At 41.0% G+C, this 26,210-nt stretch overlaps 2 protein-coding genes across 2 annotated transcripts in view; both read left to right on the top strand.

The window, feature by feature from the left end:
- Positions 1-15,983, top strand: part of rictorb (RPTOR independent companion of MTOR, complex 2b) — a 39,567-nt gene extending 23,584 nt beyond the window's left edge. Inside the window, exons 29-39 of the mRNA XM_087171679.1 lie at positions 1,066-1,158; positions 1,255-1,361; positions 2,422-2,657; positions 2,731-3,727; positions 3,904-4,081; positions 4,170-4,254; positions 5,463-5,657; positions 5,783-5,941; positions 7,679-7,802; positions 7,888-8,026; positions 9,622-15,983. Of these exons, the coding sequence (XP_087027805.1) occupies positions 1,066-1,158; positions 1,255-1,361; positions 2,422-2,657; positions 2,731-3,727; positions 3,904-4,081; positions 4,170-4,254; positions 5,463-5,657; positions 5,783-5,941; positions 7,679-7,802; positions 7,888-8,026; positions 9,622-9,693 (2,385 nt within the window). The 3' untranslated portion in view covers positions 9,694-15,983. The remainder of the gene's footprint in view (positions 1-1,065; positions 1,159-1,254; positions 1,362-2,421; positions 2,658-2,730; positions 3,728-3,903; positions 4,082-4,169; positions 4,255-5,462; positions 5,658-5,782; positions 5,942-7,678; positions 7,803-7,887; positions 8,027-9,621) is intronic.
- Positions 15,984-18,312: 2,329 nt separating this feature from the next.
- Positions 18,313-26,210, top strand: part of LOC111648088 (ras-specific guanine nucleotide-releasing factor RalGPS1) — a 106,208-nt gene continuing 98,310 nt past the window's right edge. Inside the window, exon 1 of the mRNA XM_023397849.2 lies at positions 18,313-18,914. The gene's annotated coding sequence lies outside the window, so the exon portion shown is untranslated. The remainder of the gene's footprint in view (positions 18,915-26,210) is intronic.

The raw sequence follows: 26,210 nt of genomic DNA, 5'->3' as shown, positions 1-26,210 counted from the left end.
TTTGCCACATTCACCCATTCACTCACATTCATACATCACACTGATGGAACAGCCATCAGGGGCAATGTGGGGTTCAGTATCTTGCCCAAGAATACTTCAACCCGCTCTACCTCCTGAGCCAAAGCTGCCCAAGGAACATGTTGAACATGAATGTGCCCTGATGTACTTATTTCTGTCAAACTTCAATTAATTTTTGACCCAAATGCAGACACACACGAAGGCAGACAGGTACTTTAATAATCTTAACAAAAGTCAAAACCTACAAGCAGGCAGGATGATCAATCCAACAAGGACTGAGGGAAACACAGAGACTGAAGGGCAACAGCACACAGGTGCAACACATTAGGCTGCAGCAGGTAACCAAATACCATCTGCCTCTTTACTTTCAAACGGTCCAATAGCTACATGTCTAAAAAATATGAATACTTCTAATCTAATTAATAATGATTTCTGAAATGATTTAAGTGAAACTCAGCTTATTTTTATGAAATGTTAGTTCATCATTATTATTGTTAGAGATCTATGGGTGTACATTTTTATTTCTAAATGCCCAAAAGACTGTGTCTTCATGTCACTTTTCCTGTTGTCACCGTCCCCTGCCTCTAAAGCTAGCAAGCTCAACAACTGCTACCAGATTTAGCCAGTTAGCTCCTGTTAGCCACAGCAACAACAATGTCAAAGTAGCTGTGAATCAATCAGTTAGCACAGAAACTAACACCTCCTTTTATTCATTCACATTTAGGCTGTGTATGCTTCTAACTAACTACCTAGCTGGCTAACTAGTTAGGTGTGGGTTTGGAGCTTGGTTTAGACACAGTGTTAACTGTAGCAGCTAATTTAGCTGGTTAATTCAGCAGTGTTTTGATTCCACAGATGTTCCTCAGAGAAAGACACAACTCTGCAAAGAGTGAAAACACTGCCATCCTGTGTGGTAACCCAAGCTAACAGGAGCTAGCTAACACTGCTAACACTGTCTCTTCACTTTGTTTCTTAGTAGTAAACCAGGCTCATTTATATATTTTAGGAGGATGTGGTGTCAGTTCTTCTTTCTTCTTCTTCCCTCAGAACGTGGTTCCCGATTTAAGCTTCAGTGTTCGATCTCCAGTCCTGGACAAGTGGGAGGGAATCAAACAACTGAAGGCAGCACTTTGGGCTTTGGTCAGTATTTCCAATTCTGTTATTATCTAAAGAAAATATACTATTTTAATTGAAGGAAATCAACGGCTGGTTTTTACGTGTTGTCTTTTCTTACAGGGAAACATAGGCTCATCAAACTGGGGTCTGAACCTGCTGCTGGAGGAGAGGGTGATCCCTGACATCGTGGCTCTGGCCCACCACTGTGAGGTCCTGTCCATTCGAGGGTAGGACTCAGCTCACTGGACAAAAACAAAGATGCTTCTCCAAACCTCATTCATTTGCTGCAGCTAGAGTGGGGTCAATATAGTATATACAGTATAGTAATACGTCAAACAAATATGCTAAACAGAAAAATAAAGCCACTTACTTGATGAAAAATAATGCTAGGTAATGAGTGGCTGAGTGTAATGTAAGCCAGGGTGACGTCACACAGCAGCAGGATCAATATGTTTGTGTGTCAGGTGCTGTGTACGTTTTATGCACAACATCTCTCTTCATTCATTATTCAAGTATCCTGACATGGCAACAGCATTAGTCAGTAATTAATGCAGCAGACAGGTAAACGTACACACAGGTTCCTTAGCATGAGTCCTGACCTCCATTAGAGCTGTGTAGACTGTGTTCTACTACAATGTCTCCCACATAAACAGGAGAATACTGAGTTATAACTTAACAGTCTGATGTGTGTGGAGGTCCGTGTACTATATATTGAGAACTGCTTTCACAGCTGCACTGCAACCCTGAACTTTCAGCAGACTTCACTGTGCCAGCTCCTGACTACAAAGTACTATCTCCTGTTGTGTGCTACATGTGTGAAGGGGGAATTGTCTGGAGTTCATGGCTCTACAGTTTGTGTCCTGCTACCTACAGATGGCTGCAGTGTAATGAACTGAAGAAGCTTTTCATACAGTATGAAGCAGCTGTTGACAACAGATCAGATTCATTTATAGATAAACACAGACTGATTTAACCACATTAAATGCTACTTTTTGATGCTGATATAAAAGTATCTGCTTGTGGGAAAAAGTAAAACAGTTTACTTCTATTTTTATTTCAATAATTGCTGAGGATTTCAGGAAAATAAACTTTCATAACCCTGCTGGTGCTCACTGTTGCACCACCACAACAATCAGGCACATAAACTGATGAATATTGAAAATTAGAATCTACAGCTCTGTGGTTAAAATCAAATTTCATTAAGGTATATTTCAGAAAAGTAATGACATTAAAATCAGAGCTGTAGTTGTGATGTAATGAGATGCCACTTCTGTGGTTTCTGTGCAGGACGTGTCTGTACGTGCTGGGTCTCATCAGTAAGACGAGGCAGGGCTGCGACACATTGAAGCAGCAGGGCTGGGACGCTGTGAGGCACAGCCGTGGTACACTGTGGCCCGTGGTGCTGGAGGAGCTGGAGCCGCAGTCCAAACCCCACAACCTGCTGTCCTCTGTCCCCGGTGTCTTCCGGATGAATGAGCCCACCGGCTCCGGGCTCAACAACGAGACAACCAACTTACAACCCAGTGAGTCCAAACCCTCCAGTGAAGTCAAACTGTGATCTGATTGCTTTGATAACTGCCTCTGTGCTGTTTACAGGTGTGTATAATCTGGATGATGAGAAGCTGGTAGAAGGCTGTGACTTCTCAGAGGAGTTGTCATTGTACATGTGCCCTAAACTGATGAAGGACCGAGGTCCTTTCAACATGCTGGCATCTAGCCGCTTCCGCAACCGCCTTCTCCACTCACTGTCTCTACCCGGGAAGAAGTCTCGCACCAGCCAGTACCCTAAAGGCAGCAGCCAAGGAGGAGGGCCGGATGGAAAGCAGGGGCTGAAACCTTCCAGCTTATCATTTGCAGCAGCAGATTTTCTCCCTATTTACAACACCAGTCCCTCAGGTGAGAAGGAGAATAAAGCCACAGAGAATGGTGGGAGCACACCCAGCATCGGGGAGGGGGAACTGGACGCGTCAGGGGTCCGCACAGGTGAGAACCGGCAGAGCAGCTATGAGCGTCTGGCTGAGGATGGGCCTTCAGGAGGCGGTGGAGCCCAGTTCAAAAGCCGCAGCCAGAGCTTTAACACAGACACCACCACCAGTGGCATCAGCTCCATGAGCTCCAGCCCCTCCAGGGAGACCCTGCCCCCCACCACAGACGCAGACTGTGTCAGCCTCAACACTGTGATAAGTGCCCAGACCGTCCAGAACACGCACTCTCTGACACCCCAGCCCTGCTCCACACCGCTCTCCATTCCCAAGTCCCTCTCTGCCTCTCTCATACCCCCAGGCTCCTCCCACACCTTGCCCCGCCGAGCCCAGTCCCTCAGGTCTCCCTCAGCCACCGCCCTGAGCAGCTTAGCCGACTGCAGCCTCATGTGCTCCGGCTCCAGAGAGGCGCTGGGATATGCCACCCACAACGGCTGCACAAGTCCTCGGGACGCTCTGGGCTACGCCACGCTCAGGAGGCTGCAGCACCAACGCATTCAGCCCTCCCTGTCCCACAGTGAAGCCCTGGCCTCCCCAGCCAAAGACATACTCTTCACTGATGCCATCACCATGAACACAAACAGCCCGGATTCCAGACTCACTTCTCGAAGGTATTTACCAGCTGATACTAATTTCATTTACACAACCTGAGCGAACACACACAAAAAATAATTTAAAGAAAATATTGTATTTACCAATATGTTGAATAAAGTCTCTCAAGGAAACAATATGAATAGGTTTAATGTAGATTTTTAGTACATGTAATTGATCCTGTGACCTGGTTCAGATTTCTGAAAGCTCTGAGCTTTGCGTCTCTGGATAACGAAGACCTGCTGAGCCCAATCAACCAGACCACGCTGCAGCGCTCCTCCTCTCTGCGCTCCATCGTGTCCACTGCCACCTGTGGCTCCTCTGTCGACTACATAGGCCTCGCCTTGCCTGTCAACATCAGCAACATGTTCCAGGTATGGCTGATAATCTGTAAGAGTGCATTTCGTTGGTTCTCGTCTGAGATTTCCTGAACTAAGGGATTTTTTTCTTGGATTCCTTCAGATTAAAGAAACAGTTTATTTCCAAAAGAAGACGAGTCCACCGTCTGAGGACCACTCTGCTAAAGTCTCCTCTGGAGACTCTGATGGTGAGAATTACCACCTACACTCAGCACTGTCAGATTTACACTCAACTTGACCATTTTCTTTCTGTCTAAATGTTGCTGTGATTTCAGCATGTTAATGCAGTACAGCTGAATGACGGAGGGTCAGGTATTGGCCACTCTTAAGATATGTATGAAACAGATTTAGATCTTCCCATTAAGCTCTCTTGAATTGCACCTAGAAGGAATCTTGATTCTCAGTTCAGGTAAGACTGGACCTGCAAAACATTTCAGGTTGGTGTGCAGTCCAAGCCGCCTACATCCAACAGCAGCCGAAGTTCTTTGGACTTAGTAAGAGCAAACAGATAAAATGCCCAAATCCCCAACTGTTCCAGGTTGCTTGGGACTATTATTGCTGGTGGATGGGCGGACTGTTTTTTTTAAGCACTCACAGCTGCTTGTATCATTTCTGAAGCAGTTTGACAAGTAAATGAAACGTTGTTGGCAGATAACGGATTAATGTCTCTGTGATTGTCACAAATGAGCAGTGTTTTTCAATGTATAATCTATATTTCCACATTTATGTACTTTTGTCATTTTCATATTTGTTGTTATAGTAATAGTTTAGATGGGCCGCTGCTCACTTCCACTGTGGCTTAACTTCCATATTTGCGTTGTGGCTTTTGCATTTGTTTTAGCTTAATTTGCATTTGTGTTGTTGCGTTAGCATTTTTGCTGTGGCCTTTGTACTCGTGTTGTAGCTTTTGTATTTGTGTTGTGGCTTTTACATTCATGTTTTGGCTTCTGCATTGTGTTGACCTGTCTGGGTCTCTATACAGCAGCAGTAAATAATCACGAGAGTCACGGGATAAAATAATGATGATGATAGTGATGATACATTTTATGACAAAGTTCTTGCAATCAATTTGTCATAATTTCATAATTAATTAAGCACATAAGAGATGATTTCGTAGATGAATATAGTCTGCACTTATATATGTATATACATGTTGTTTAGGTTGATGGACGTGGGTCGATGTGGGTTTTTTTAACATATTTCAGTTCATTATCTGTCATATGAAATTGTCTCAGTTGTTTATATCTACAAAAGTCCTTGTCAAATGACTTGAGTTGACCACTGAATATTTGATGTACAGTCGATGTTCAGACGGCTCTTTAAAGCCTTTTTCTGTTGGAGATGGCACTTTAGAGCGCCTCAGCATCTTTTTAGCGTCTGCTGCGTGTGTGCTCAGGCTCCAATGATGGGCGTGGGCCAGCGAGGCTTCGCTCTCAGCTCAGCATCACCGAGCTGATGGCGGTGAGCCGCGAGGAACAACAGCTGATGCTGGGCTCAGAGGAGACGGGTCTGCAGGAGCACAGTGACAACAACTGCCTGTACTGTGCTGGACTGTCCATGCTCGGATTCAACTCTCAACATGGCAACTCAGGTGATTTCCTGTTTCGGGTTAAATGAAACACACAACAGATGTTAGACACTTACAGTATCTGAATAAACTGCAATCAATGTGGTTTTGTTATGATCTAGTGGAACTCCTTTCACCCTCTTCCTCAGATCTAACAGAGGTGAGCCCGTTATCTGAGTGGTGCAGTCCGGCTCCAGCAAACAATCTGGAGGTCATGGTCCAAGCCAAGCTGTCAGGGGTGTCTGGATTCAGTGACACTGTGTCCCAGGGATCTGGGGGGAGTGGTCACAGCACAGAACTTGTTTTGGGTACGTGCTTGTAAATGATGTGATAGTAGATAATGCTGTCCATCCTGTCTGTCCTCAGAATCAGCAGCTGTCAGGATGTTCTCTGCAGCCAGCATCATGTCTTGCATCTGTGTGCATAAGAAAACACAGTGATGCTGTTTGAGCAAAATACACGATTTCCAGGATAAAGGATGCACTGGTGTCAATGTACATATGATAACATGCAGCCTCTGTAATGGACACTGTGCCCCTCATTTCCATGGAGCCTATTTCTTTGTGGGTTTTATTGTGACGTGAAGAATTATTGTAGTTATTTTGTGCTTCATTCATTTTGGTAGTTATGTTTAGTCCGCTCCTCTAAACTTTTACGTAAGGTGAAAGTGCAGTCATGTCAGATTAACTAGGTAGAAAACTGTATACAGTATATATATAGTATATATAGTCAGTATTCAGACCCCTTCACTTTTGGCACTTTATAGTGTAGTAGGTTTAATTTAATTTAATTTTAAATGGATAAAATTACCATTGTTGCTCATTAATCTACTCTCAATAACCCATAAAGACAAAGTAAAAACATGTTTTTAGAACTTTTTGCAAATGTGTTAAAAATCGAAAACTGAACTCTCTCATTTGCAAAAGTATTCAGACTCTTTGCTGAAGCTCCACACTGTGGTCTGCTGCTTCCTGTTTGCTTTAATTATTCTAGAGATGAGTCTGGAAGTTGTTAGAGTCCACCTGTGGTACACTGAATGGATTGGACCGAGTTTAGAGAGACACACACCTGTGTATATCAGGTCCCACAGTTGACACTGCAGGTCAGAACAACATGAAGTCCAGTGAACTTTCTGTAGACCTCTGTCCACCATCAAACTGTAGAGAAGAAAGATATAAAACCAATTCTAAACCTCTGAGTGTTCCTAGGAGAATAGTGGGAACAATAACTGTGAAATGGAAGAAGTCTGGAACCAGGACTCTTCTCAGCAGCAGGGCCAGGGAGGCTGGTCAGAACTGAGGGAAGGATGAATGCAGCCAAATACAGAGAGGTCCTTGAAGAAAACTGATCCATAGTGCACTTTCAGCACAACAATGACCCCTGATGACAACGCTGGAGTGTCGTCCAGCCAAAGTCCAGACTTAAACCCCACAGAACATCTGTGGAGAGACCTGAAGATGACGGTTCACAGAGCTGCAGAGGATCAGCAGGAAGAATGAAATAAACTGCCTGAATCCAGGTGTGAAGCTGCAACAGCTGCTGAAGGAGCTTCTACAAAGAACTGAATTAAGAGTCTAAGACAAATATGTTTCCACTCTGTCAGATTATCGTCTGTAGATTGATGGGCAATTGTGTCCATTTAAATTACATGCAAAGAGTGAAGGGGTCTGAATACATTCTGAAGTTTACTGTATGTTGATTTCATTCTTGAACCACAGCAGTATAATACATCCACAAGTGTTTGAACTAATTACTTTCATCTGACGTTATATAAAATGGTGAAATGATATTTCAACAGTCTTTTTTATTTGGTCAGCAGGTGGCGCTGTAATCTATACATATTTGTCAAAGAAGAGATGAGGTCTGGATTTAATTAGTCCCAAATTTAAAGAAATTAACTGATTATTACAAACAAGTTTACAATAAATGTTTTTGTTATTGGTGGATAAAGCTTGTCGTTATCAAATTGGTTCCGGCCCTGAAATTCCGTATCGATGCATCTCATGTTTCAGATCATTGTTTCATATTCCTTTGTACCTCGGCAGGGGTGAAGTCCATCCCAGAGGACGCGCCGGCCGGCAGGGTCCTGCTGAGGAAGGAGGTGCTTCGTCTGGTCATCAACCTCAGCTCCTCTGTGGGGACCAAAAACCACGAGACCAGCCTGTTAACGTGAGGCTGAAGCCGTCCTCGAACCTCTCTGTACAGTGTTTACATCCAGCCTGTTCTGATCTGTTGGGTAAATGTTCTCTTGTAGGATCAAGGAGAAGTTCCCCTATGCATTCGATGACATCTGTCTATATTCAGAGGTGTCCTATCTGCTGGCTCACTGTATGTTCCGACTGCCCTCACGCCGCTTCATTCAGGAGCTCTTCCAAGACGTTCCCTTTATACCAGTAAGCACTTCTTATACTTTTCACCATGACCCCAATTAGTAGAAAGTAGTTATATTCATAAGTTACAACAGTTGGTACACAACCAGATTTAAGTCAGCCGAAACCATGTTTCTGCATAAAGTGCATTTAAATAAACCAGTGGTTGGTTTTTAAAGACAGACTACATTCAGCTGCATGGAGCCATTCAAACTCAACAAGATCTGACTCTCACAAGACAAGAGGCTGGGATACTGACTTTTCACTGTCCTTTGTAACTTAAGTTAATATGGGTTAAGAAGTAATGTCATTTACCATTGTTAATATTACAGATAGTGGAAGGACCCGTCACCTTTCCAATGTTGGCCATTTTCTGTAATAGTCACACCCACTTCATGCTATGATTGGCCCGATGTGAGAGGAGCTAGACACTGAACTTCTTTTTCAGTCAGAGCTAAAAAAAAAAGAACTTACTGCTAAGCTAACTAACTAGCATGTAAACAACTGCTGACTTATTTAAAGTCTCTTAAAGGAGCAGAGAGCTCTGGCTACTGGAACAGAACTAGTGTAAGTTTAAATGTACAGCAGGTAGTTAGACTGTGTGATGAAGAAAACAGTGACTTTAACTGCATTCAGACAGAGCAGCAACAAACTCGACCAGTAACAGAAAGTGACGCCACACTGACGTCAGCAGGTGAACGGACACTAACTGTGTCACTGAAAAGACCTTTAACTGCAGTAGAAGTAAAATCACTGTGTAAACATGTTCTCAGATAAAAGTACAATAGAAGTCAGTTAAAATGTCTCTGAGTAAACGTGTTATGTAGTTACATTTTAAAAGGGGAGGGGTAAAATATGTTTTAAACATCAAACAGCATCTTTAGGCTGCCAGGTGAATCAGTTCACAGGTGAGGAGCACATAGAAAGCAACAAATTAATTCCAGTCAGGCTCTTTGCAGTGGAGCTGTATTACAACTTACTGAGGTGTTTCTGTTATTTAGCCTACTTTCACTGATTATAAAGGGGTGGACAAAATAACAGAGACACCTGGACGCCACAGCGAGAGTCTTTATGTAGTAGTAGTTTTGTGTTAACATATCATTTATCAGTCTCCTTCATTACTAATAATCAGTATTGTATCAGCCCTGAAAAAAACATATCGGTCGACACCTACTAAAAAGCACTACAGTGATTTAGCTTTGCACTTCCTCAAAGTTCAGCATATATTTTTAACAGTATTGTGTTTGATATAGTTTGAAATTCCATTGTTATTTGTATGTGTTTTGTAAACAAAACTCAAAGTTAGAGTTACAGAATGATGAATGAATGACTGAAGCAGCAGTGTAGTGTGGTGAGAAGTGAGTGTAGTATGAACCACGACAAGTCAACTGACTTTCATGTGTAAAATTAGTGGAGTGCTCTTTTAAGGCAAACAATGATTTACTTTTTCTTTTCATTTCTAACTTCTACTTGATGTTCAGTGGGTTGCAGCTGTTTGAACTGACATTTCAGCAGCTGACACAAACCTCACTACATGAAATGAAGTCACACAGATTAATCACCATGACTTTTACACAACTGTAAACACGTGTGCTGATAACTGCCTGTCTCTTTCTCAGCTGTATGAAGAGGCAGAGAGCATCCTGTCCATGTCCCCACGGAAGGATTCAGCTCACCACTCTGACCCCTGACCCACCCTGAGCCCCCCCCCCCTCCCCCCGAGTGTAACCCACCATCTCCTCCAGCCGCTCTCTCCTCACCGAGAGCAAGCAACAACATCACACAGTGACCCGGCGACGTCTGTCGATGCTGAGGTTGGTCTCCTCACTCTGTGCTGCTGGTTCTCAGTGTGAGTGTGTTTCTGCATCTCACTGCTGCTTTGAAAGAAAAGAAGCTGAGGATGATGAGTGACAAAACTAAACTTTTCCTGAGTGTGAGAGAGGACTTGTTTGTTGTGGATGTTGATCAGTCTGATGTTTGCACATAAACAGAGGATATGAAGCAGGTGGAGTGAAGTCAGGCAATCATCAGGTTTCCTCTTCTCTTCCTTTTATTTTTCTAACAAATCTTAATCTCACAAAGTTTGAGCTCGGCTAATTTCTTTTCAACAGGAATCGCAATTCTATTCCCAGAAGGTAACAGTTACTGAATGTACTTACGTTTGGCTTTGCCTGATGAATATTTAATATTATGAACATTTTATTTATTAGCACAGCATAAACAGCATAATCAGTGCTCAAATGTATTTTGCTTTTCATTATTTTGTCACTACAAAGCATGGATTAATGAGCTTTTTCACATGATGTTTGCACAACGCTTGCTTCATCATATCAAAGTTGAAAATGGAAACGTTTCTATACCTACTGTTTAATATTAGCATGGTTGAGGTTTTATTCTAGAGTTTTGACACAGTTTTTATCCGGAATTGTTATAATCGTAACCTCGTGTCACTTTTTGTGTCACTGAATACAATAATGAGACTGAACTGTTTGGAATCTAATACAGAAATGATCTGACCTGAATGATTGAGGGATGTCTACAAATGTAAAATCAAAGGCAACTGGACTTCCTGTTTTGGATCAAGACTTTCTGATTCTCAGTTGCTGATTCTCGGCTGTATCAGTTCAACTGACTGGCGGAGAGTCCCATGTGTTAAACCATGCCCCAAAAGTCACCTGACACTGGACCCACCTGAGTCTCCTTTACTCACATCTTGTACGTGGATAACAGCTGGGTTAAAATCTAAATCTATGAAGAACGAGCCTTCAGAGATCAAACAGGAACATCAGGTTTACACAGGAGACACATTTCTAACACTGATCAGTACTTAGTTTTTGACCCCACCAGCAACTAGAACACAGCATTACTAGTAAAAGCTGTAGCAAATCAGTAATGTGATTATTTGTTCACAGTTTGTTCATGTTAACAATGACTCTACTATACACACAAAAGTTAGTCATGGAGTTCCACAAGGTTCCCCCCCCATTTACTCTTTTTTGGGTCATGGTTGACCTCAGATATGTTTTTAAACGACGGAGGGAGGAGAAAGACCTCTCTGCACTGACAGTTGATATGGGGATGGTGTAGAACAGCTTCAACAACTTGTACACCTCTGGCAATAGAGCTCTTTCATCACAGGAGTTGCATTCAGTGCTGATGCTACTGATGATACTGTTACTTCACACCCTGAGGTGTGAATTGCATCTGGCAACATTTCAAGTTGTGCGCGTAGATTGTCAAAGTCAAAATCCCTCTCATAGAGTGCCACTATGGAAGATGGGAAACTGACAGTCAGTGTTTCTGCTGCAGATACAACCTGGCGCTCCAGGCCAGCTGCCACATGCAGGTCTCTCTGCTCAAAACGCCGCTCCAATTCGCCATCAAGCAGGTCCAGAACTTCAAAGTAAAATCTCCAGTAATGATCCGTTGGGCTCATGGTGTTTCTGTTGCCTGGGCAACATGGGGGCTTCTGTTAGATATATTTACAGTCTGTAAGGTCCTCGACAGCTGTTCAGTGGGAGAGAAACACATCAATGCTAGGTGCAGGCCAAATAACCTGTTGAATTTCTCAAGGACTGCCAAAATTCCCCCAGCTTTCCTTCTGACATCACTGTATGATTATTTCAGTGATCAGAGAGGAAAGTACGGTGCAATTGTCAATGACAGATTTCACAGCCACTGTGCGCACCATCCATCGTGTCGGGCAGAGAGTATGCAGGTTATAACTGCCTGGGGCCATTTCATTTTTTAAGATTTGGAATTGGTGGTATTGTTTAGGGGACTGCTTTACAACCTGTAGCACATCTTGCACGAAGTCTAGCGCATCTCTGATGACACCGCACTTTTTCTTGCAAACATAAATTAAGACAATGCGCAAAGCAATGGACATACAGTAAATGGCAGCAGGATGGTCCCGTTTAAAGCTTGCTGCAAGTCCATTCAAATGACCAGATATATTTGTAGCCCCATCGTATGCCTGTCGCCGGCACATACTGGGCAAAATGTTGCAGCAGATGAGGATGTCCTTCAGTGCAGTGAGGATGGTGGAAGTGTCGGTCTGGGGTAATTCAAATAAACCAATGAAATCCTCATGAGGGATGTAGCTGTCATCAACCCAGCGGAATAGAAGCTCCAGCTGTTCTTTATTCGAAATGTCTGCTAATATTGCATAGAACCCCTCGCGAATAGGCGAAATCACCTGGCATAATACTGAACGAGAAATGAATCAGTTCAATGGTAATGTCATGATAATGTAGTTTCTGTCAGCTAACCACTGGTAGATTTCAGGACAATCCTGAACCTGTAATTCCAGTAATTTGTACAGTTTGCTGTTCGTTGGTCATTGCTATCTAAGGCCATGCCCTGACCCATGAAATATATGATGGAGGTAATCTCCTTCAGAAGTCTTTCATGCCAGTGCTTCTGTTTACCTTTCAGCAGGGCATCTAGCTGGGAGGAAGTAGGTTGCTAGGATAAATGCACATTGTAGAAGGACACTGCCTCTCTGTGATATTTACTGCTTTCATGGTTCCTAAAAGAGTAAGGACTGCTGTATTACACTGCATAAGCTTTAGCTAGATGTACCTAATAAACTGACAACTGAGTGTACTTTGAAAAAGCGAAACTGCAAATGGTACCAGGAAGTTATGTCAGCTGCTGAGTATGGTGCTTCGTGGTATCATGGAAAATTATTATGAGTCAGACACAAGGAAAGCTACTTCAATATAAAACAGGAAGTAAACCAAAAGTCCTAATCATGTTCATAAGTTCAAAAGAAAAAGTCTGCTGAGGGCAGACCATGACTTCTGACAACAGTATTTACATCCAACAGTTACTACTGGTGTTGTGGTAGACTGCATTACATTTCTTTGTACCTTTCATATGTGCAAATGGTGAGTCAATTTTATTTGAAACATGCAAATTGCTGCTATACAACAGTAAGAACAAACTGTGGACACATGATCAGGTGTAATCAAAAACCTCTAACAAAGTTTCACAAGTTGATAGTTACACACTTCTCAAAGAAAGAATTTATTGTTGGGTTTTAGGAATTTTGCCTGGTCACTGAAGGAAAAAGGGGGAGGTGTAACGACAAACACTGATGGCTGTTAAAGCCACAGTACCAGGGAATTGGCACATGTAAATGTAGCGGTTAAACCTGTTTGACAGGTCAAAATGTCTATTGTATTGGAGATCTGGTTATAAACTGGTGATACAGTAGATATGCCTTCGCCGTATTAGCGCTAGATTGTGATAACCATCAGCAAATACCATGATCAATGACAAATCTCTTTAGTTTGTTATTCAGTGTGTAATCACTATTTTATGGTTTGTGTGTTGTTATAACAGTGGTTCTCAAACTGCTGAGTTTACTGATGCTGTCGTGCTAATCTTTTCTTTTTTTATTTTTTTTTTACTAAAATTCCACATGGATCCTATTTATTAGTTGCTTCCCCTATCATTGTTAATGTAAGTGGGATGGGGTTGTAAACTTTTTCAGCCTCTAATGGGGGAATGCCAGTTTGAGAGCCACTGTTATACCAACACACAGCCTCTCTTCGCTGATTAGCAGTCAGTTTAAGAGTTTAGATGTTACTCATTTCATTTTAGGCACTTCATGGTTTAGCTCCCAGCTATACTGGTGAATTGCTGCTCCCCTATGAGCCACATTTTTATCATTATTAAGATTATTATCATTTATAGCAATGATCCAGTAAGACAGCAATGTAAATAGTGCAGGTTTGACAACATTCAAAAAAGGTTTTGTTAATGTTTTGAGGTAGAAAATGTATTCAACATGTTTGGCCTTAAACATCAATAGACTGAATGTACTGAATGTATATTTGAAACGTAGGTGCGCACCATTTCAATTTAGCAAACAAAATGGCACAAGCTGCTTATACCAACTTGAATGGACAGAACTGTGCGGGAAGTGAACAAACCACCACAGTTACCAGCAGAATTTTAAAATAAACAGACTTTTAACATAGCTCACATGGCTCATCGTAGCTTAATTCAAGTTTTGTGTTAACACAGTAGTTCTTCATTCAAAACCGTCACAGTGGAGACTCATCTGCTTAGTTATACTGTGAGACACAGTCCAGTTTTACATGGACATTATTGCGTAAAAAGCTAATTATTAAAAATTTTAAATAAAAGGTATGTAATTTATGACATAGTTGGGTAAAAATATGTTTTAATTCAAGCAAAGTCAGCTGGTTGACTGATTGTTTGTTAATAACTTACTAACCTGCATCATCACACTGATGTTTGGCACCAGAGGGCTTGAAATCACAGAAATATCCATGTAACTTTGCTCCTACAACACACAGAGTAAGCTAGCTGAACTAGTTGTAAGCTGTAGGGTAGTTTGAACCAAAGATGGTGTTTTTAATTTGATATCTGTGGTGAATGTGGTGATTTATGGTCACGTGAGTTCCTCAAAGATGTTCTGTGTTCTCAGGTTTGATAAACTGTAAACTGAGAAGTGGTGGAGGACCTAACAGAAGACGGTTCTTAAGCAATAGCAAACAGAAGTTAAGACAGAACAAACCGGAAATGGAACAAAGACTCAATACACCAATATATAGATATTCTGATAATAAGCTAATATTGGCCATTTTCCCAGTTTAGGTCTAATGCAAACATGTTATCAGTTGACATGATGGTCTTACAGCTCGATTCAATTAGATCAAAAATACATAATTGTCCTCCTCCATCCAGAGAGCAATGGAACAAAATAGTTTGAAAGAGGAGGCCACTGATGGCCAACTAGAACAAACATTCCTGCAACATCACTTACCAGCTACTGAACATGCCTTCCTGACCTCACATGATGTGACGCTGATGATTTCAGAAGATTCAGGTTTAAACTTGTGGGACTCGGCACAAGTCAGTACAACTGATGAAATTTCTTGAAATAGTAACAAAACATGCAAGACTAAAACAGCCCATCCAGTTGCCTTTAAGGCAATAAGGATGAAAGATGAAATGATCACATGTGTGGTTCACACAAGAACTGAGTTTATCCCCAGTTCTTAAGGATTGAATTAATACCCTACCCCCATTTGTTACGTGTGCACACATGTAGTTTTCACTGTAACTGACCTGTAACTACTGTCTTATGGAGATGCAAAGTGTTCATTATTAAATATATGAAAAATACATGGATCATATGAATAAATTATTTTAGATATTATTTGTTTTTATTTTATAATGGTATTTTTTTTTTAACCAATTATACTTTAATCTCTGTCTACTCTTATTTCTTAAAGTCACTTTTCATGACAGTGGTGTTATCATGTTCCACTGGCTGCTAAAGCGAACAAGCTCAACGTCTGCTACTAGATTTAGCTAGTTAGGTCCTGTTAGATACAGCAACAGCAGTGTCAAAGTAATTCTGAATCAAGACACTGTTGCGGTAACTGATCACAGTACACAGACACAGTTACTAAACCTCATTAGCTTTAAGCCTTAGCTGATCAAGGCTGCTAATGCTAAAGCTACCTACCTGGCTAAAATAACATTTTATAATAATTAGTAAAATTTTAATGATTCATAAAATTATTTTACAAATTACTGCCTCACTTCAATATTTACACAGTTTATTCATAAGACTGTTCATTGTATTAATGCATTATTTATTTATTATTGAACACTTTTGGCTTCCATACTGTGTGAGTGTGTAGTTTTTGTGTACAGCTGCTAATGGACGTGTCACTCATGTTGTTGACTGTTGTTATTACTATGCAACGTACCTGATTATATCTGATGTAATGACTGTTATGAGCTAAGAAAATTGACTGCTTGTAATTATGTTCAGTTTATTCTTGGAATACTTTATGTGTTATTTTATAGTAAAAAACACATGGACAGAAAGTTTATTTGACTAAGGTGTAAAGTCTTTATGGGAGGAGGAATTATGAACAGTTTATTATTTGATGTTGTGCCACTACTAATTAAACTACAATTTGCACTTCTTTCCCCTCGTATGATCTTTGTTTTGCACTTTGTTATATTTTTACTCTTCTCTGATAAACTGTACACTAGTGAACTGGTTTGAGGAGACATATTTAAGTAAACTGATGAAAATCTGTTCATCTTTAATGAGACAGAAAAAGGTTCTGACTATTTCATTTTTGTGTACATTTAAAAAAAAAAAACAGAAGCCATTATGTGGATTATATTCCTCGTATTGTACATGAATAAGTGTTTTACTGCTGTGTTTTAAAGCACAGTCTGGATCATGGAGCTGGTTTGTATTGTTAGGGTTTTTCCTGATTTCTCTCAGTAGACACACTTCCTGACTGTTTTGAAGAAGACCCACATACTGAGTGTAGTGACTATCCTGACCTGATTTTGGCCACCCAGCTGGGTGTGGGAGAAGACCTTGGTCTGACGCACTTCAGGAATGGATGTCCAGGCAGTATGTACTGGTATATGAAGTTCAGTTAACAGTACTTTTCTATTGCAAAGGTAAAATATGATGTGATGGCTGTCCTTAGCTTTCCTGTGCCTGGAGAGTGAGTGGTAAAAACCATGCGATCTCCCTGTCACCCATGCCTGATTAACTGGTCTGTTGCACCTGTGTCACATATAGACTCCACCTGCCATTACCATCTACCACTACCACCTGTGATATGGCCTGACGTAAACTATAAACAGCAATAAACAGACACAAAAAATGGCTCCTACAGTGAGGAAGTGACACAAGATTATATTCATTTTTTAAGTCGTCTGATCCATAAAGCCAACTCAGGCCCAATCTGGTTTATTTCATGTATTTGGAACATAGACATTAATGGATGAAAGAACAAAGAGGTAAACACCATGGATATATTATAAGACCTGGGTACTGGACCCCAAATTTGCCCCCAGTACCACTGCAGGTCTGCTCTTTCAGAAAACCTCTTGCACATTCTCAAACAAATTTACCTCAAAAATCACATATTTTGCCTCTGTAGTGCATCTTTCCAACATCCTGTTCTCACCATCTCTCACTTTGGATTATTTTGTGTCGTAGGAGAAATTGTTCATTTGCAGAAATGAAAGGTTGTAGATGGCGAGCTGCACAAACGCAATGAATGTCCTTCACACTGTCCTCTCAGGTTAGCCTGTGACCTCTTCACCATGCACAGTCACTGTGGTCACTCGCTGAGGCCACCAGAAGGTGCACAGGAGCACACATGAAACAGCACATAGCAACCGTAGACCAGGGGAATCTACAATATGGAAGGAGGTCCTGCTGAAGTCTGGCTCCCATCCTGTTCTCCATGTCATTGATTAGGAGTGGTTGATAAATGAATCAGAGAAAAGCTGACGTGTAATAAAGCACAATAAAGACATATTATCAGTTTCTTTTCATAAGTGGTTTATTCAGTGTCAAGGCTGTTGATCTAAATGTATTTGATCTAATCTAAGCACACGTCTAAACAGAAATGCTTTGGAGAGTTACACATTATTCACTGTAAAAACGAACATGACTTCCAGTCCTCTGTTCAACACTAGATGTCACTACTTTTACTGTCACCAGTGCATGTGTGTTGCAACAATGACCATAAAAGTATAATATTGACTTAGAGAAAAGGCATTTTGTTGCATAGCTCCTTCACTTGTGAGTCACATATACTGTATATTATTACTTTTGTTATTTTTACTGAGTTCATAATAGCACATGGGTGTACACACATTCAACTTCACATACCTTATATTGATATGACTAATGCATATGCAATCACATCTGTGAAGAACAGCAGTTGCTTTATAAAACAACTGAAAAAATGGATGTTGAGTGAGTTAACATAGTGAGGCTTGTGTTTGACCTTGTGGATGTTTTTATTATTTGTATTACTGTATAATTTTGATGTTGTTAGGTATATTAATGTAAGATAGGATATAGGTAACATGCACATGTCACTCCCTTTTCTTGCCTCCCAGCCTACACATCAGGACAACAGTTGATATAAGTCATGTGACTTTATATCCATATCCTGATGAATTTTTGTCCTGTATGCACAGTTATGTACTGTATTTTAATTTAATGAATAAGATCTATAAATCAATTGATCCTTGAATGCACCAGGAAGACAGTTTAAAGTCAAAGGCGATTTTTTCTGTAACAAGACTAAAAACATTAACCTTGTAAGACCTCATGGATCCTTACTTTATCAGAGGTTATTATTCTCTACAAAATTATTACAATAGGATCAGTCACTAGGCCTGAATCCAGTGCACATTGTTTTGATCTAGCCTCAGGAGGAGAATTTTTTCTTTATGCATGTATAAGATGTGTGTTTATGCTTCCTACTTTAAACTGAATGACCAAATACGCAGCGGGAATCTCTGCAGGATTTTGCAGTTTGAGGATCAGATGTTTGTTGTGACACAGTCAAACCTTCTCCATACCAGGGAGAAACGAGCCCACAGGCAGCTCGTGAAGGCATCACAGATGCACCTGCGTCTGAAGGACGCTAGTTTATAGTCGCTCTCTCATTGGCTAGTTGCCATGAGAGGCGGGAGCGCTGTGCGGAGCCGAGCGGATGATTAGGCAGTACACCTGGCCGTCAAGATAAGTGCGCCTACCTGTCACTTCCTGCTGTCGGTATTTATTCATTTCATTTCTTTTCTCTGCTGGAGATGGTCTGGCACGTCACTGCCATGATTGTATGATTTCGTCTAATGTATCCCGCGCGGTGTGTGGATCCCGCGGACCAGACGTTACGACCTTGGCTTCATGTTCGGCTCAAAGGAGGAGTAACCCCCCCCGGACGCTCCTTGGAAAACACCGTTCGGGCTTAATCACCCACCGCGGCTGGACTGGATTTAATGTGGACTCATACTGTCGTCTGTATTCAGAGAGCAGCAGCAGCAGCAGCAGCAGCAGCGGCGGCGGGAGACTCTGCCTGGAGGAGAGGTAGGCACCACAGAGGCGTTAGCATACTGTGACTGTAGCCGCAGCGCTGATGCTCACAACGGCGGCAGCAGGCCCGGCTGTGGGCTTCATCAGGGGTGTAATAACCGCCGTGTCACACGGAGCTGCTGTCGTGACATGACGCTGTGTGTGTGCGGACAGATGCGCCGTGATTCACGGACATGGCTGATGTGTTTACGGTTCGTCGTTCAGGCGCAGATGTGTGTCTCTCTGCGACACTTGACGTGAATCTCAGGTGTCAAAACATGTTTGTGTGGCGCAGGGCCGGCGCCAGCTTTTATTGGGCCTTACGCAGAGTATGACCCTCCCACCCTCACTACAGCCTCACTACACCGCCCCTGTGAGAGCTGCAACATGTTAGCACACAGTGTTTTATATCACTAGTCATATTAGTGACTAAATATGGGAATACAGCTGATCTGTGAACAGCTGCATTATCACAGTTGTGGACTGACCACAAGTCCCTGATTCCTCTTTACTGCAACTAACTGTTCTCTTCATAATGACGGATCTGATGTTCATCATTTGATCTTTTTCTCCATGAAATATTAGAAAAATATCTTAAAAATGTTCAGACCCAAAAGTTTTGTCTTTTAAATGGCTTGTTTTGTCTGAGACACTTGAGAATAGGGTTGAGTGAATTGAAATATATTATTGAAATTTCACTATGGCCAAGTGCAATAAGCAAATGACAGGAGCTGCAGTTTTTTAAATAAAGCTAAAATGTGTTGCTGCAGAGACGCCTCAGCCTACAAATCATATTCTACAGACATAATGAAACAAAAATCAACATTTTTATATTTTTTCCAGTGAAAATGAAAATGACCATTCCCTCTAAAATCATGACTCATTTCGTAATATGTGTCAAAATAATCGCTGCATGATTTATTTGTTTATCTATTTTATTAATATTGTTCATATCTACTGAAGCTAGAACCATGTTTTCATTTTTGCTGGATGCCTTAAGTAAACAGACAGTCTGCAACTTCTGCTTTTAGGGTTTGAGACGGCATTGAGTGACATCGCGTGGGATTATGGGAGTTTTGTCCTCACCACCATTGTTGTCAGCTTTTTCCGGTTTTGATTCCTTCAGTGTCATTTAGGAGGTTTTTACCTGGAGCTGAATTACCCACAGAGGTCCTCTCCAAATCTAACAGACCATGTGATTATAACCAGGAAAAACAGTAATAAATCAGTTTCACATTTAACCCCCTCAAAACCATGTCCTGCGGGTGGGCTCCAAAAACATGTTTTCAGATTCACCGACGCTCTTCAGTGACATAGGCTTAAAACTAGGTAAAAGTCAATGTCGAGCTTCTGTCAGACAAACACACTGACACATGATCATAGAGGATATGATGTCACTGACAGGCGACCAATGAAACGTTACCATGATTAAAATCACAGATTCCTCTGGTTTGAGAATTGATGGAAACATTTGGGATGATGTAAGAACACAACTCAACAACATATAGAACACAGGTCCAGTTGTTTTTAGACATTTTGATATGGAAAAGTTACAGATTAGAACTTTAAGCACATCAACATGACTGAGATATATCAGACACATCACTGAGTAATGGTGTCTTTTTTACAACTTGTTCTAGGCGGGAATGTTGTTCCTGTATTCTGTATAAAAGGTATGAACACAGAATTTTGTTTTGGTGGCTGAGGAAGAGATGGACTGATGTCTGTGTGATACAGAGAGTCAGTTTTGAGGGACTGACACCGATGCTGTTGTGTTACACTTCTGCATCCAAAATCACACACTGAGGCGGCAGCATGTCGGCTTTGTTTGGTTCAGTGTAAATAAGCAATGGCCAGCAAGTATAATGATGGGCCGTCTTAACTGCAGTATAGTGGGATCTCTGTTTAAAAGGAGCTGATGATTCGTTGTAAGTGACATACAGTATGTGACATGTGTCCCTCACTTTGAATGCTTGACTGACAGAAACATGTCGTCATACTGAACAGGTGAGGTGAGAATGAACACACCATGCACTAACGCAGGTGTTTCACTTATTCAACTTCACTCAGTACAAACTGTTTGCTGGACACATTGACATAAGACAAATTACACATTTATTATTCAATTATCTGGTAAGTGTTCATGTTATCATTGTCACTATTATCATTATTTTTAGTATCTTATGCAGGTGTTTCGATCTCAGACGCCAAACTTGGACGATACATTCAAACTGAAAACGTTCAATCTAGAAACCTGTGTTTTGTGGATTATTTTATGTCTTTGAAGAACAGGAATCTACTAATCTTTTTTTTGGAAATATTATGATTTTTTCTCTCAAAATCATGACTTTATTTTTCGAAATTTAAGATTTTTTCTTTTCCCTTAATGTGGCCCTAATACCCCATTGTAGGAATCCACCCTCTCTGACCATGTGATTTTCTGCTATTTTGATTTATGTCTGAAACTTTTGAAAGTTAATTTTAATCTTCTCACATGAACAGTCGAGACTGTGTTGTACAAAGACATTGAAGTGAGTTTTTAAAACTTTCAGCAGAGACTTTGTTCTTTTTGCAGCACATCTTACAAGATGTGATAAAACTTTGTGGTTAATCCTAATCTGTTAACTCAGAACTCCTCAAAACACTTTGTTGATCCAAGTTGTGTAATTTCTCTTTCAGCTTTTTATTTGTAAAATAGAAATTTCCTCTGTAATCATTCTCTTTAGTACGGTGGCCATGAGAGCTCAACACACTAAGACTTAAGAAAAACACATGCAAACAGACAAAACACAAACATCTTCATTCATTTGAAACACATGAGCTGCAAATACTCACAACAAAAACAAATACACAAATGCGCTGCAAACATATGAAACTCAACAGAAGTGTTTCCAGGGGACACAAAAAAGTGACAGATGCGAAGGCTAAGCTATCAGCACATTTTTGCAGTAATATCTGAATCATGCGATATCGTTATAACAAACTTACCTTTAGCTCATTTTCCAACACCACTAACGGGTAGCTGAAGTCAGGAAGCGTTGAATAACAAGTGTGCCCAAGCCCCTTCTGTCCCCCTTTTCCAAATAATTAGGATTTTTTGCAAATGTGAGTAATTCTTCCATTTCTTCTTGCATTTTCCTCCTGCACTGCATTGTGGGAGAGTAGTTTCCAGCAAAAGCTCACTCAAAAACCAAACATTTTTAAGCATAGATGTCAGGGTTCAGGTGTTTAAACTCTGCAGACACAGCTCTGTACCACTGTGGAGAGAGAGGACACTGTGTTTGTCTGAATATGAGACAATAGGTTTGTCTTATATTTGAAGGCTAAACTATTGCGTGTTCATTACATCAGATATTCTTTGAATGGAGAATACCAGTGTAACTATGGTATTTTACAGACACTGTTGCATTGTGGGTTTTTTGCAGCCTTAATGTTATGAGGCTAAAAGGTGTTTTCAGTCTGTTTCCAGTGAGTCTTACAGCACTAAAGGTGTTTTGAGGAACCCAGTTTAACCTGCAGGAGTTTGTGAAGGAAAGTTCAGTGTCTTTACTACAGAAATGAACCACAGAGAAAATCTGTCAACAAACATGAGTCACAGCTGTGGGGCTGTGACTGATATATCATCTACTTTTACTTCCTGACTGAGAAATGTGGAGCAGGCCTTATGATCCACATTTGCTTGCTCCAGGTGGACAGGTGAGAGAGCAGAGAGTATGATGATGGTTAGAGGAGGAAACATCAGAGAGACTCAGCCACATGTTTGAGCCTCAGTCAGACCCAGACTCAGATGAGGAGTCTGAGACCAGAATCAGAGACTAGCAGACGGATCAGAACAGTTAGCGTAGTTAGCATCTTTTATTTGTTTATGTTGTTTGTTCACTTGTAACTGGCAGTGGCTGACACATTGATAGTGGTTGTGCTAATGCTAACTCTCTCTCTGTACTGACAAGGTTTCAGGTTTATTTAGCCCCACCCCCCGTCCCCACGAGTTGATAGGATTGGTTCCTGAGGTTTGTGACGTATGAAACCCTGGCTGTCGGAATCTGTTTATGAGACTGTCATTGGTTCACTGCAGTTCAAGGTGGAAACACTCAGTCATGGTGTTGATGTTTATTTCAATCGTCATATGTCTGTATTATATAAAAACATCATATCAATGTTAACAAGGTTAAACACCGGATTTTCATCAGAGGGTCTTTAAAGTCGACCCAAGTCAAAACGAAATGAAAATGTAAAAGATTACTTCAGGACAAAATTCAACAGTTTCACTGTGTGTGCTGTGAAAAACAACCTGTATTGTGTTTTTGAATAAATAATTATTAAATAATAATAAATAAATAAATAACATTTCTCCATTTGCTGTTTTACCCACACCCATCGCTTGTTTCCATTTGTTTCAGCTTGGAGAAGCATAGTGCATTGCATTGTGGGACATTGTGTCCATCAACAGCCCTCTCAGAAATAGTGATTGTTGTGTGTGCTTTGTCACCTTTACAGTGTGAACACAACGTGTGTAGAACAGAGTGTGCAGTGTGGTCCTGGACTCAGTGTAGGTCTAATGCAGTGGTTGGAAGTTTAATGTTGGTGTGTGCTGCCCTCTAGTGGCCACGTGTGTGTTAGTGTTCAGGGAACTCAGCTTTTCTCATGTGTCTGTATTCATGTGTTCTGTTAACACTGTCAGTGTCTGTGTTCAGGAGCTTAGATAGATTATTGATTAATTGTTATTGATTATACATTAAAATCCAACTTTTTAAAGTACAGTACTGCCCACACTGCAAGCACATGATGTAATGGTCAAGTTCTTCACAGAAAATAGCGAATATCTATGTGCTACATTTGATATTGTATTTACCACTAGCCACGAGCTGCTTCAGGATAATGTCACTAGTCTGATTCACATTGAGCCAGAAACAGCTTGTTTTCTGAGCTGAACTCTGACCTCTGCAGTCCTCAGTTTCTGATGCACAGCAGTTGCCCTCATTAATTAAGGTGCCTCTATTAATTACAGTAATAACAGTAATTTACCGTCTTCTGCTGTAAACCTATGAGCTGAGATTATTTATGAAGCAGCAGCTGTTTCCTTGCCTTTTTTTTATTTAAAGTAGTGGAAATGTTGTGGACATGTTTGTCATCATGTGACTAATGTGAATCATTAGTTACAAACATTTAGTAAACAGATGTTTTTACATACACTGATTATCTTTAAAACTTTTTGTGGTTTTTCATTTTCACAATGATTTTAGTTTCATCCCCTTCAAAAACACATCGGGATGCTGTAGAATAAATCTGGGAAGCATTGTGTTGAAGGATAGGTGTTAAAACAAGACTCACATGCACATATGAGCATTGGAGAGTTCTTGTTGTTTGGCACAGTTAGTCCTCTTGTCTAAACTGGACCTGCAGAAATCCTCTTTAACAGGATTCTAATGCCAGAGATGAGGAACAAAATCCACAGTCCTGGGGCCGGTTGCACAAAACACCTTAAGTTAGGATTTTCCTTAAAGTCTGAGTTAAGGTTTCCTTAAAATAAAAACAGTGGCACAAAACAACCTAAGTCCTCACCTTAAGGTTTCCTTACCATGTGTACTTAAATATTTAAGGTTTTCTCCTTATCTTAAGCTTATTAAAGAATCACTTAAAGTCAGTTAAACCATTGCACAAAAGACCATAGCGACCAAAGTAAGGGAAAAACTAAAGGTAACTCTGATAGGGGAGTTCCCATCAAAACAACAGGAGGATGAGATAGCAGCACACTTCTTTAATGTTCCCAAAGGTCTTAACAGGTATCACAGCATATCAATGATCTCCATGGAAACAGTAGAATTTTACTGCTGTAAAATCTGTATCACTGCTGCAAATGCCTTTCTTTCTTAACTAAGGAAACCATTTTAAAAGATTCAGTTCAACACCCTCAGTGAAGGAGAAATTAACCCTTAAGTGCCTTACTTAGGTGGAAAACTTAAGGGGTTTTGTGCAACTGGCCCCTGGTTCTGTGTTCAGTCAAAGCTGGTCTCCTCCATTAAACTGCTGCCTTCACTGTACAGGGTGAAAGACGATGAGGGGTGAGGCTAATTTTGGAGTTCAACCAGAATCTCTGTCTTCTTTGTCTGACAGGGGTGTGAGAGAGCATGGCAGGCACCAGCCTAGAGCCAGTCACAGGGTTTTATAATGTTACCAACGACCATATTTGTGTCCTTTATGCTGAACTAATGGTTGTAATACAGCATACAGTGAAACATGGAGAGAGATGGAGGTACAGTAATAAAAAATATCTGCTGATGCAAAATAGCTTAAAATTGCTGAACCCACTGCTTTTGTTGTCAGAGTTTAACCTTAATAGGATGAACAAAGGTATTTGATAGATTCATGTTCGGGATACTTTGCTGACTTCTGTAAATTTGGGGACAGGTTTTTAAAAAATCAGAATTAGAGCAGCAGAGGATGAGAGATCCTGATCCAGTTCTATGTCCATGATGCAGCTCATTCTCACCCTACCCCCCCGTCTCATGACCTCCACACCGCCAGTTTATGATGCGGGCCGTGAAGCTGAGAAGACATCATGATCACATCCTCAGGCATACAGAAGACATTAGACAGCTGTTTTCATAGGCTGGGTGATGGTACCCACTGTGACTAGGTGATATATGTAAAACCAGTGGAGTCAGTCTTTGAGACTTCCTGCTGTAACAGTTGAAGGGCACAGACAGTAAAAAAACAATGAACACAGCTGAATTCTGAGCACGAGGAACTGCAGCATTCAGAGCCGCTGATGTGAGTCAGTAAAAGACACTAACCCTGTCGTATGCATGTGAGAGAGTGGTGTTCGGTCTGGGTTTCCAGGTGTTGGATGGTATCATGTGTGACTGTGAGGTTCTCTACACGTGCAGCATTTCAGCTGCACATTAGAGATAATCTCAGCCTCTGTTTGTGACGCTGCTCTTATCTGATTCATATTGTACAATAAGTCCAGGTTCTGCAGACTGTCCGCTCACATGTGTGACTCCTTGTGCACCATGTATGCAGTTTCCCATCAAGGTAAACAAACAGACACGTTACATATGTTCATGTTTGTGTCTCAAATCTGCCTCTTCTCATTCATCAGTGTGTGGGTGTAGATGTCTTTTTCTGTGTATCCTCACGACTGAGACTCAAGGCTGAACTGAAACTTCAGTCTGTAATTATAACCAGTCTTTTAGGACCAAGTGACAAGCTACATGTTCATTAACAGTTTTAATTTCTAGGCCTCATAGTTATTCTTCACATGTTATATTGTCAGACAGTCAGACAGACTCCTCTGTGTTAGAATGCATA

The sequence above is a fragment of the Seriola lalandi genome, unplaced genomic scaffold (genome assembly GCF_002814215.2).
Source record: "Seriola lalandi dorsalis isolate HSWRI2012SDOR001 ecotype SW California unplaced genomic scaffold, Sedor1 jcf7180002054939, whole genome shotgun sequence".
Lineage (NCBI taxonomy): Eukaryota > Metazoa > Chordata > Actinopteri > Carangiformes > Carangidae > Seriola > Seriola lalandi.
Note: the sequence above shows the minus strand (reverse complement) of the source record. Positions and strands in the feature narration are given on the sequence as shown.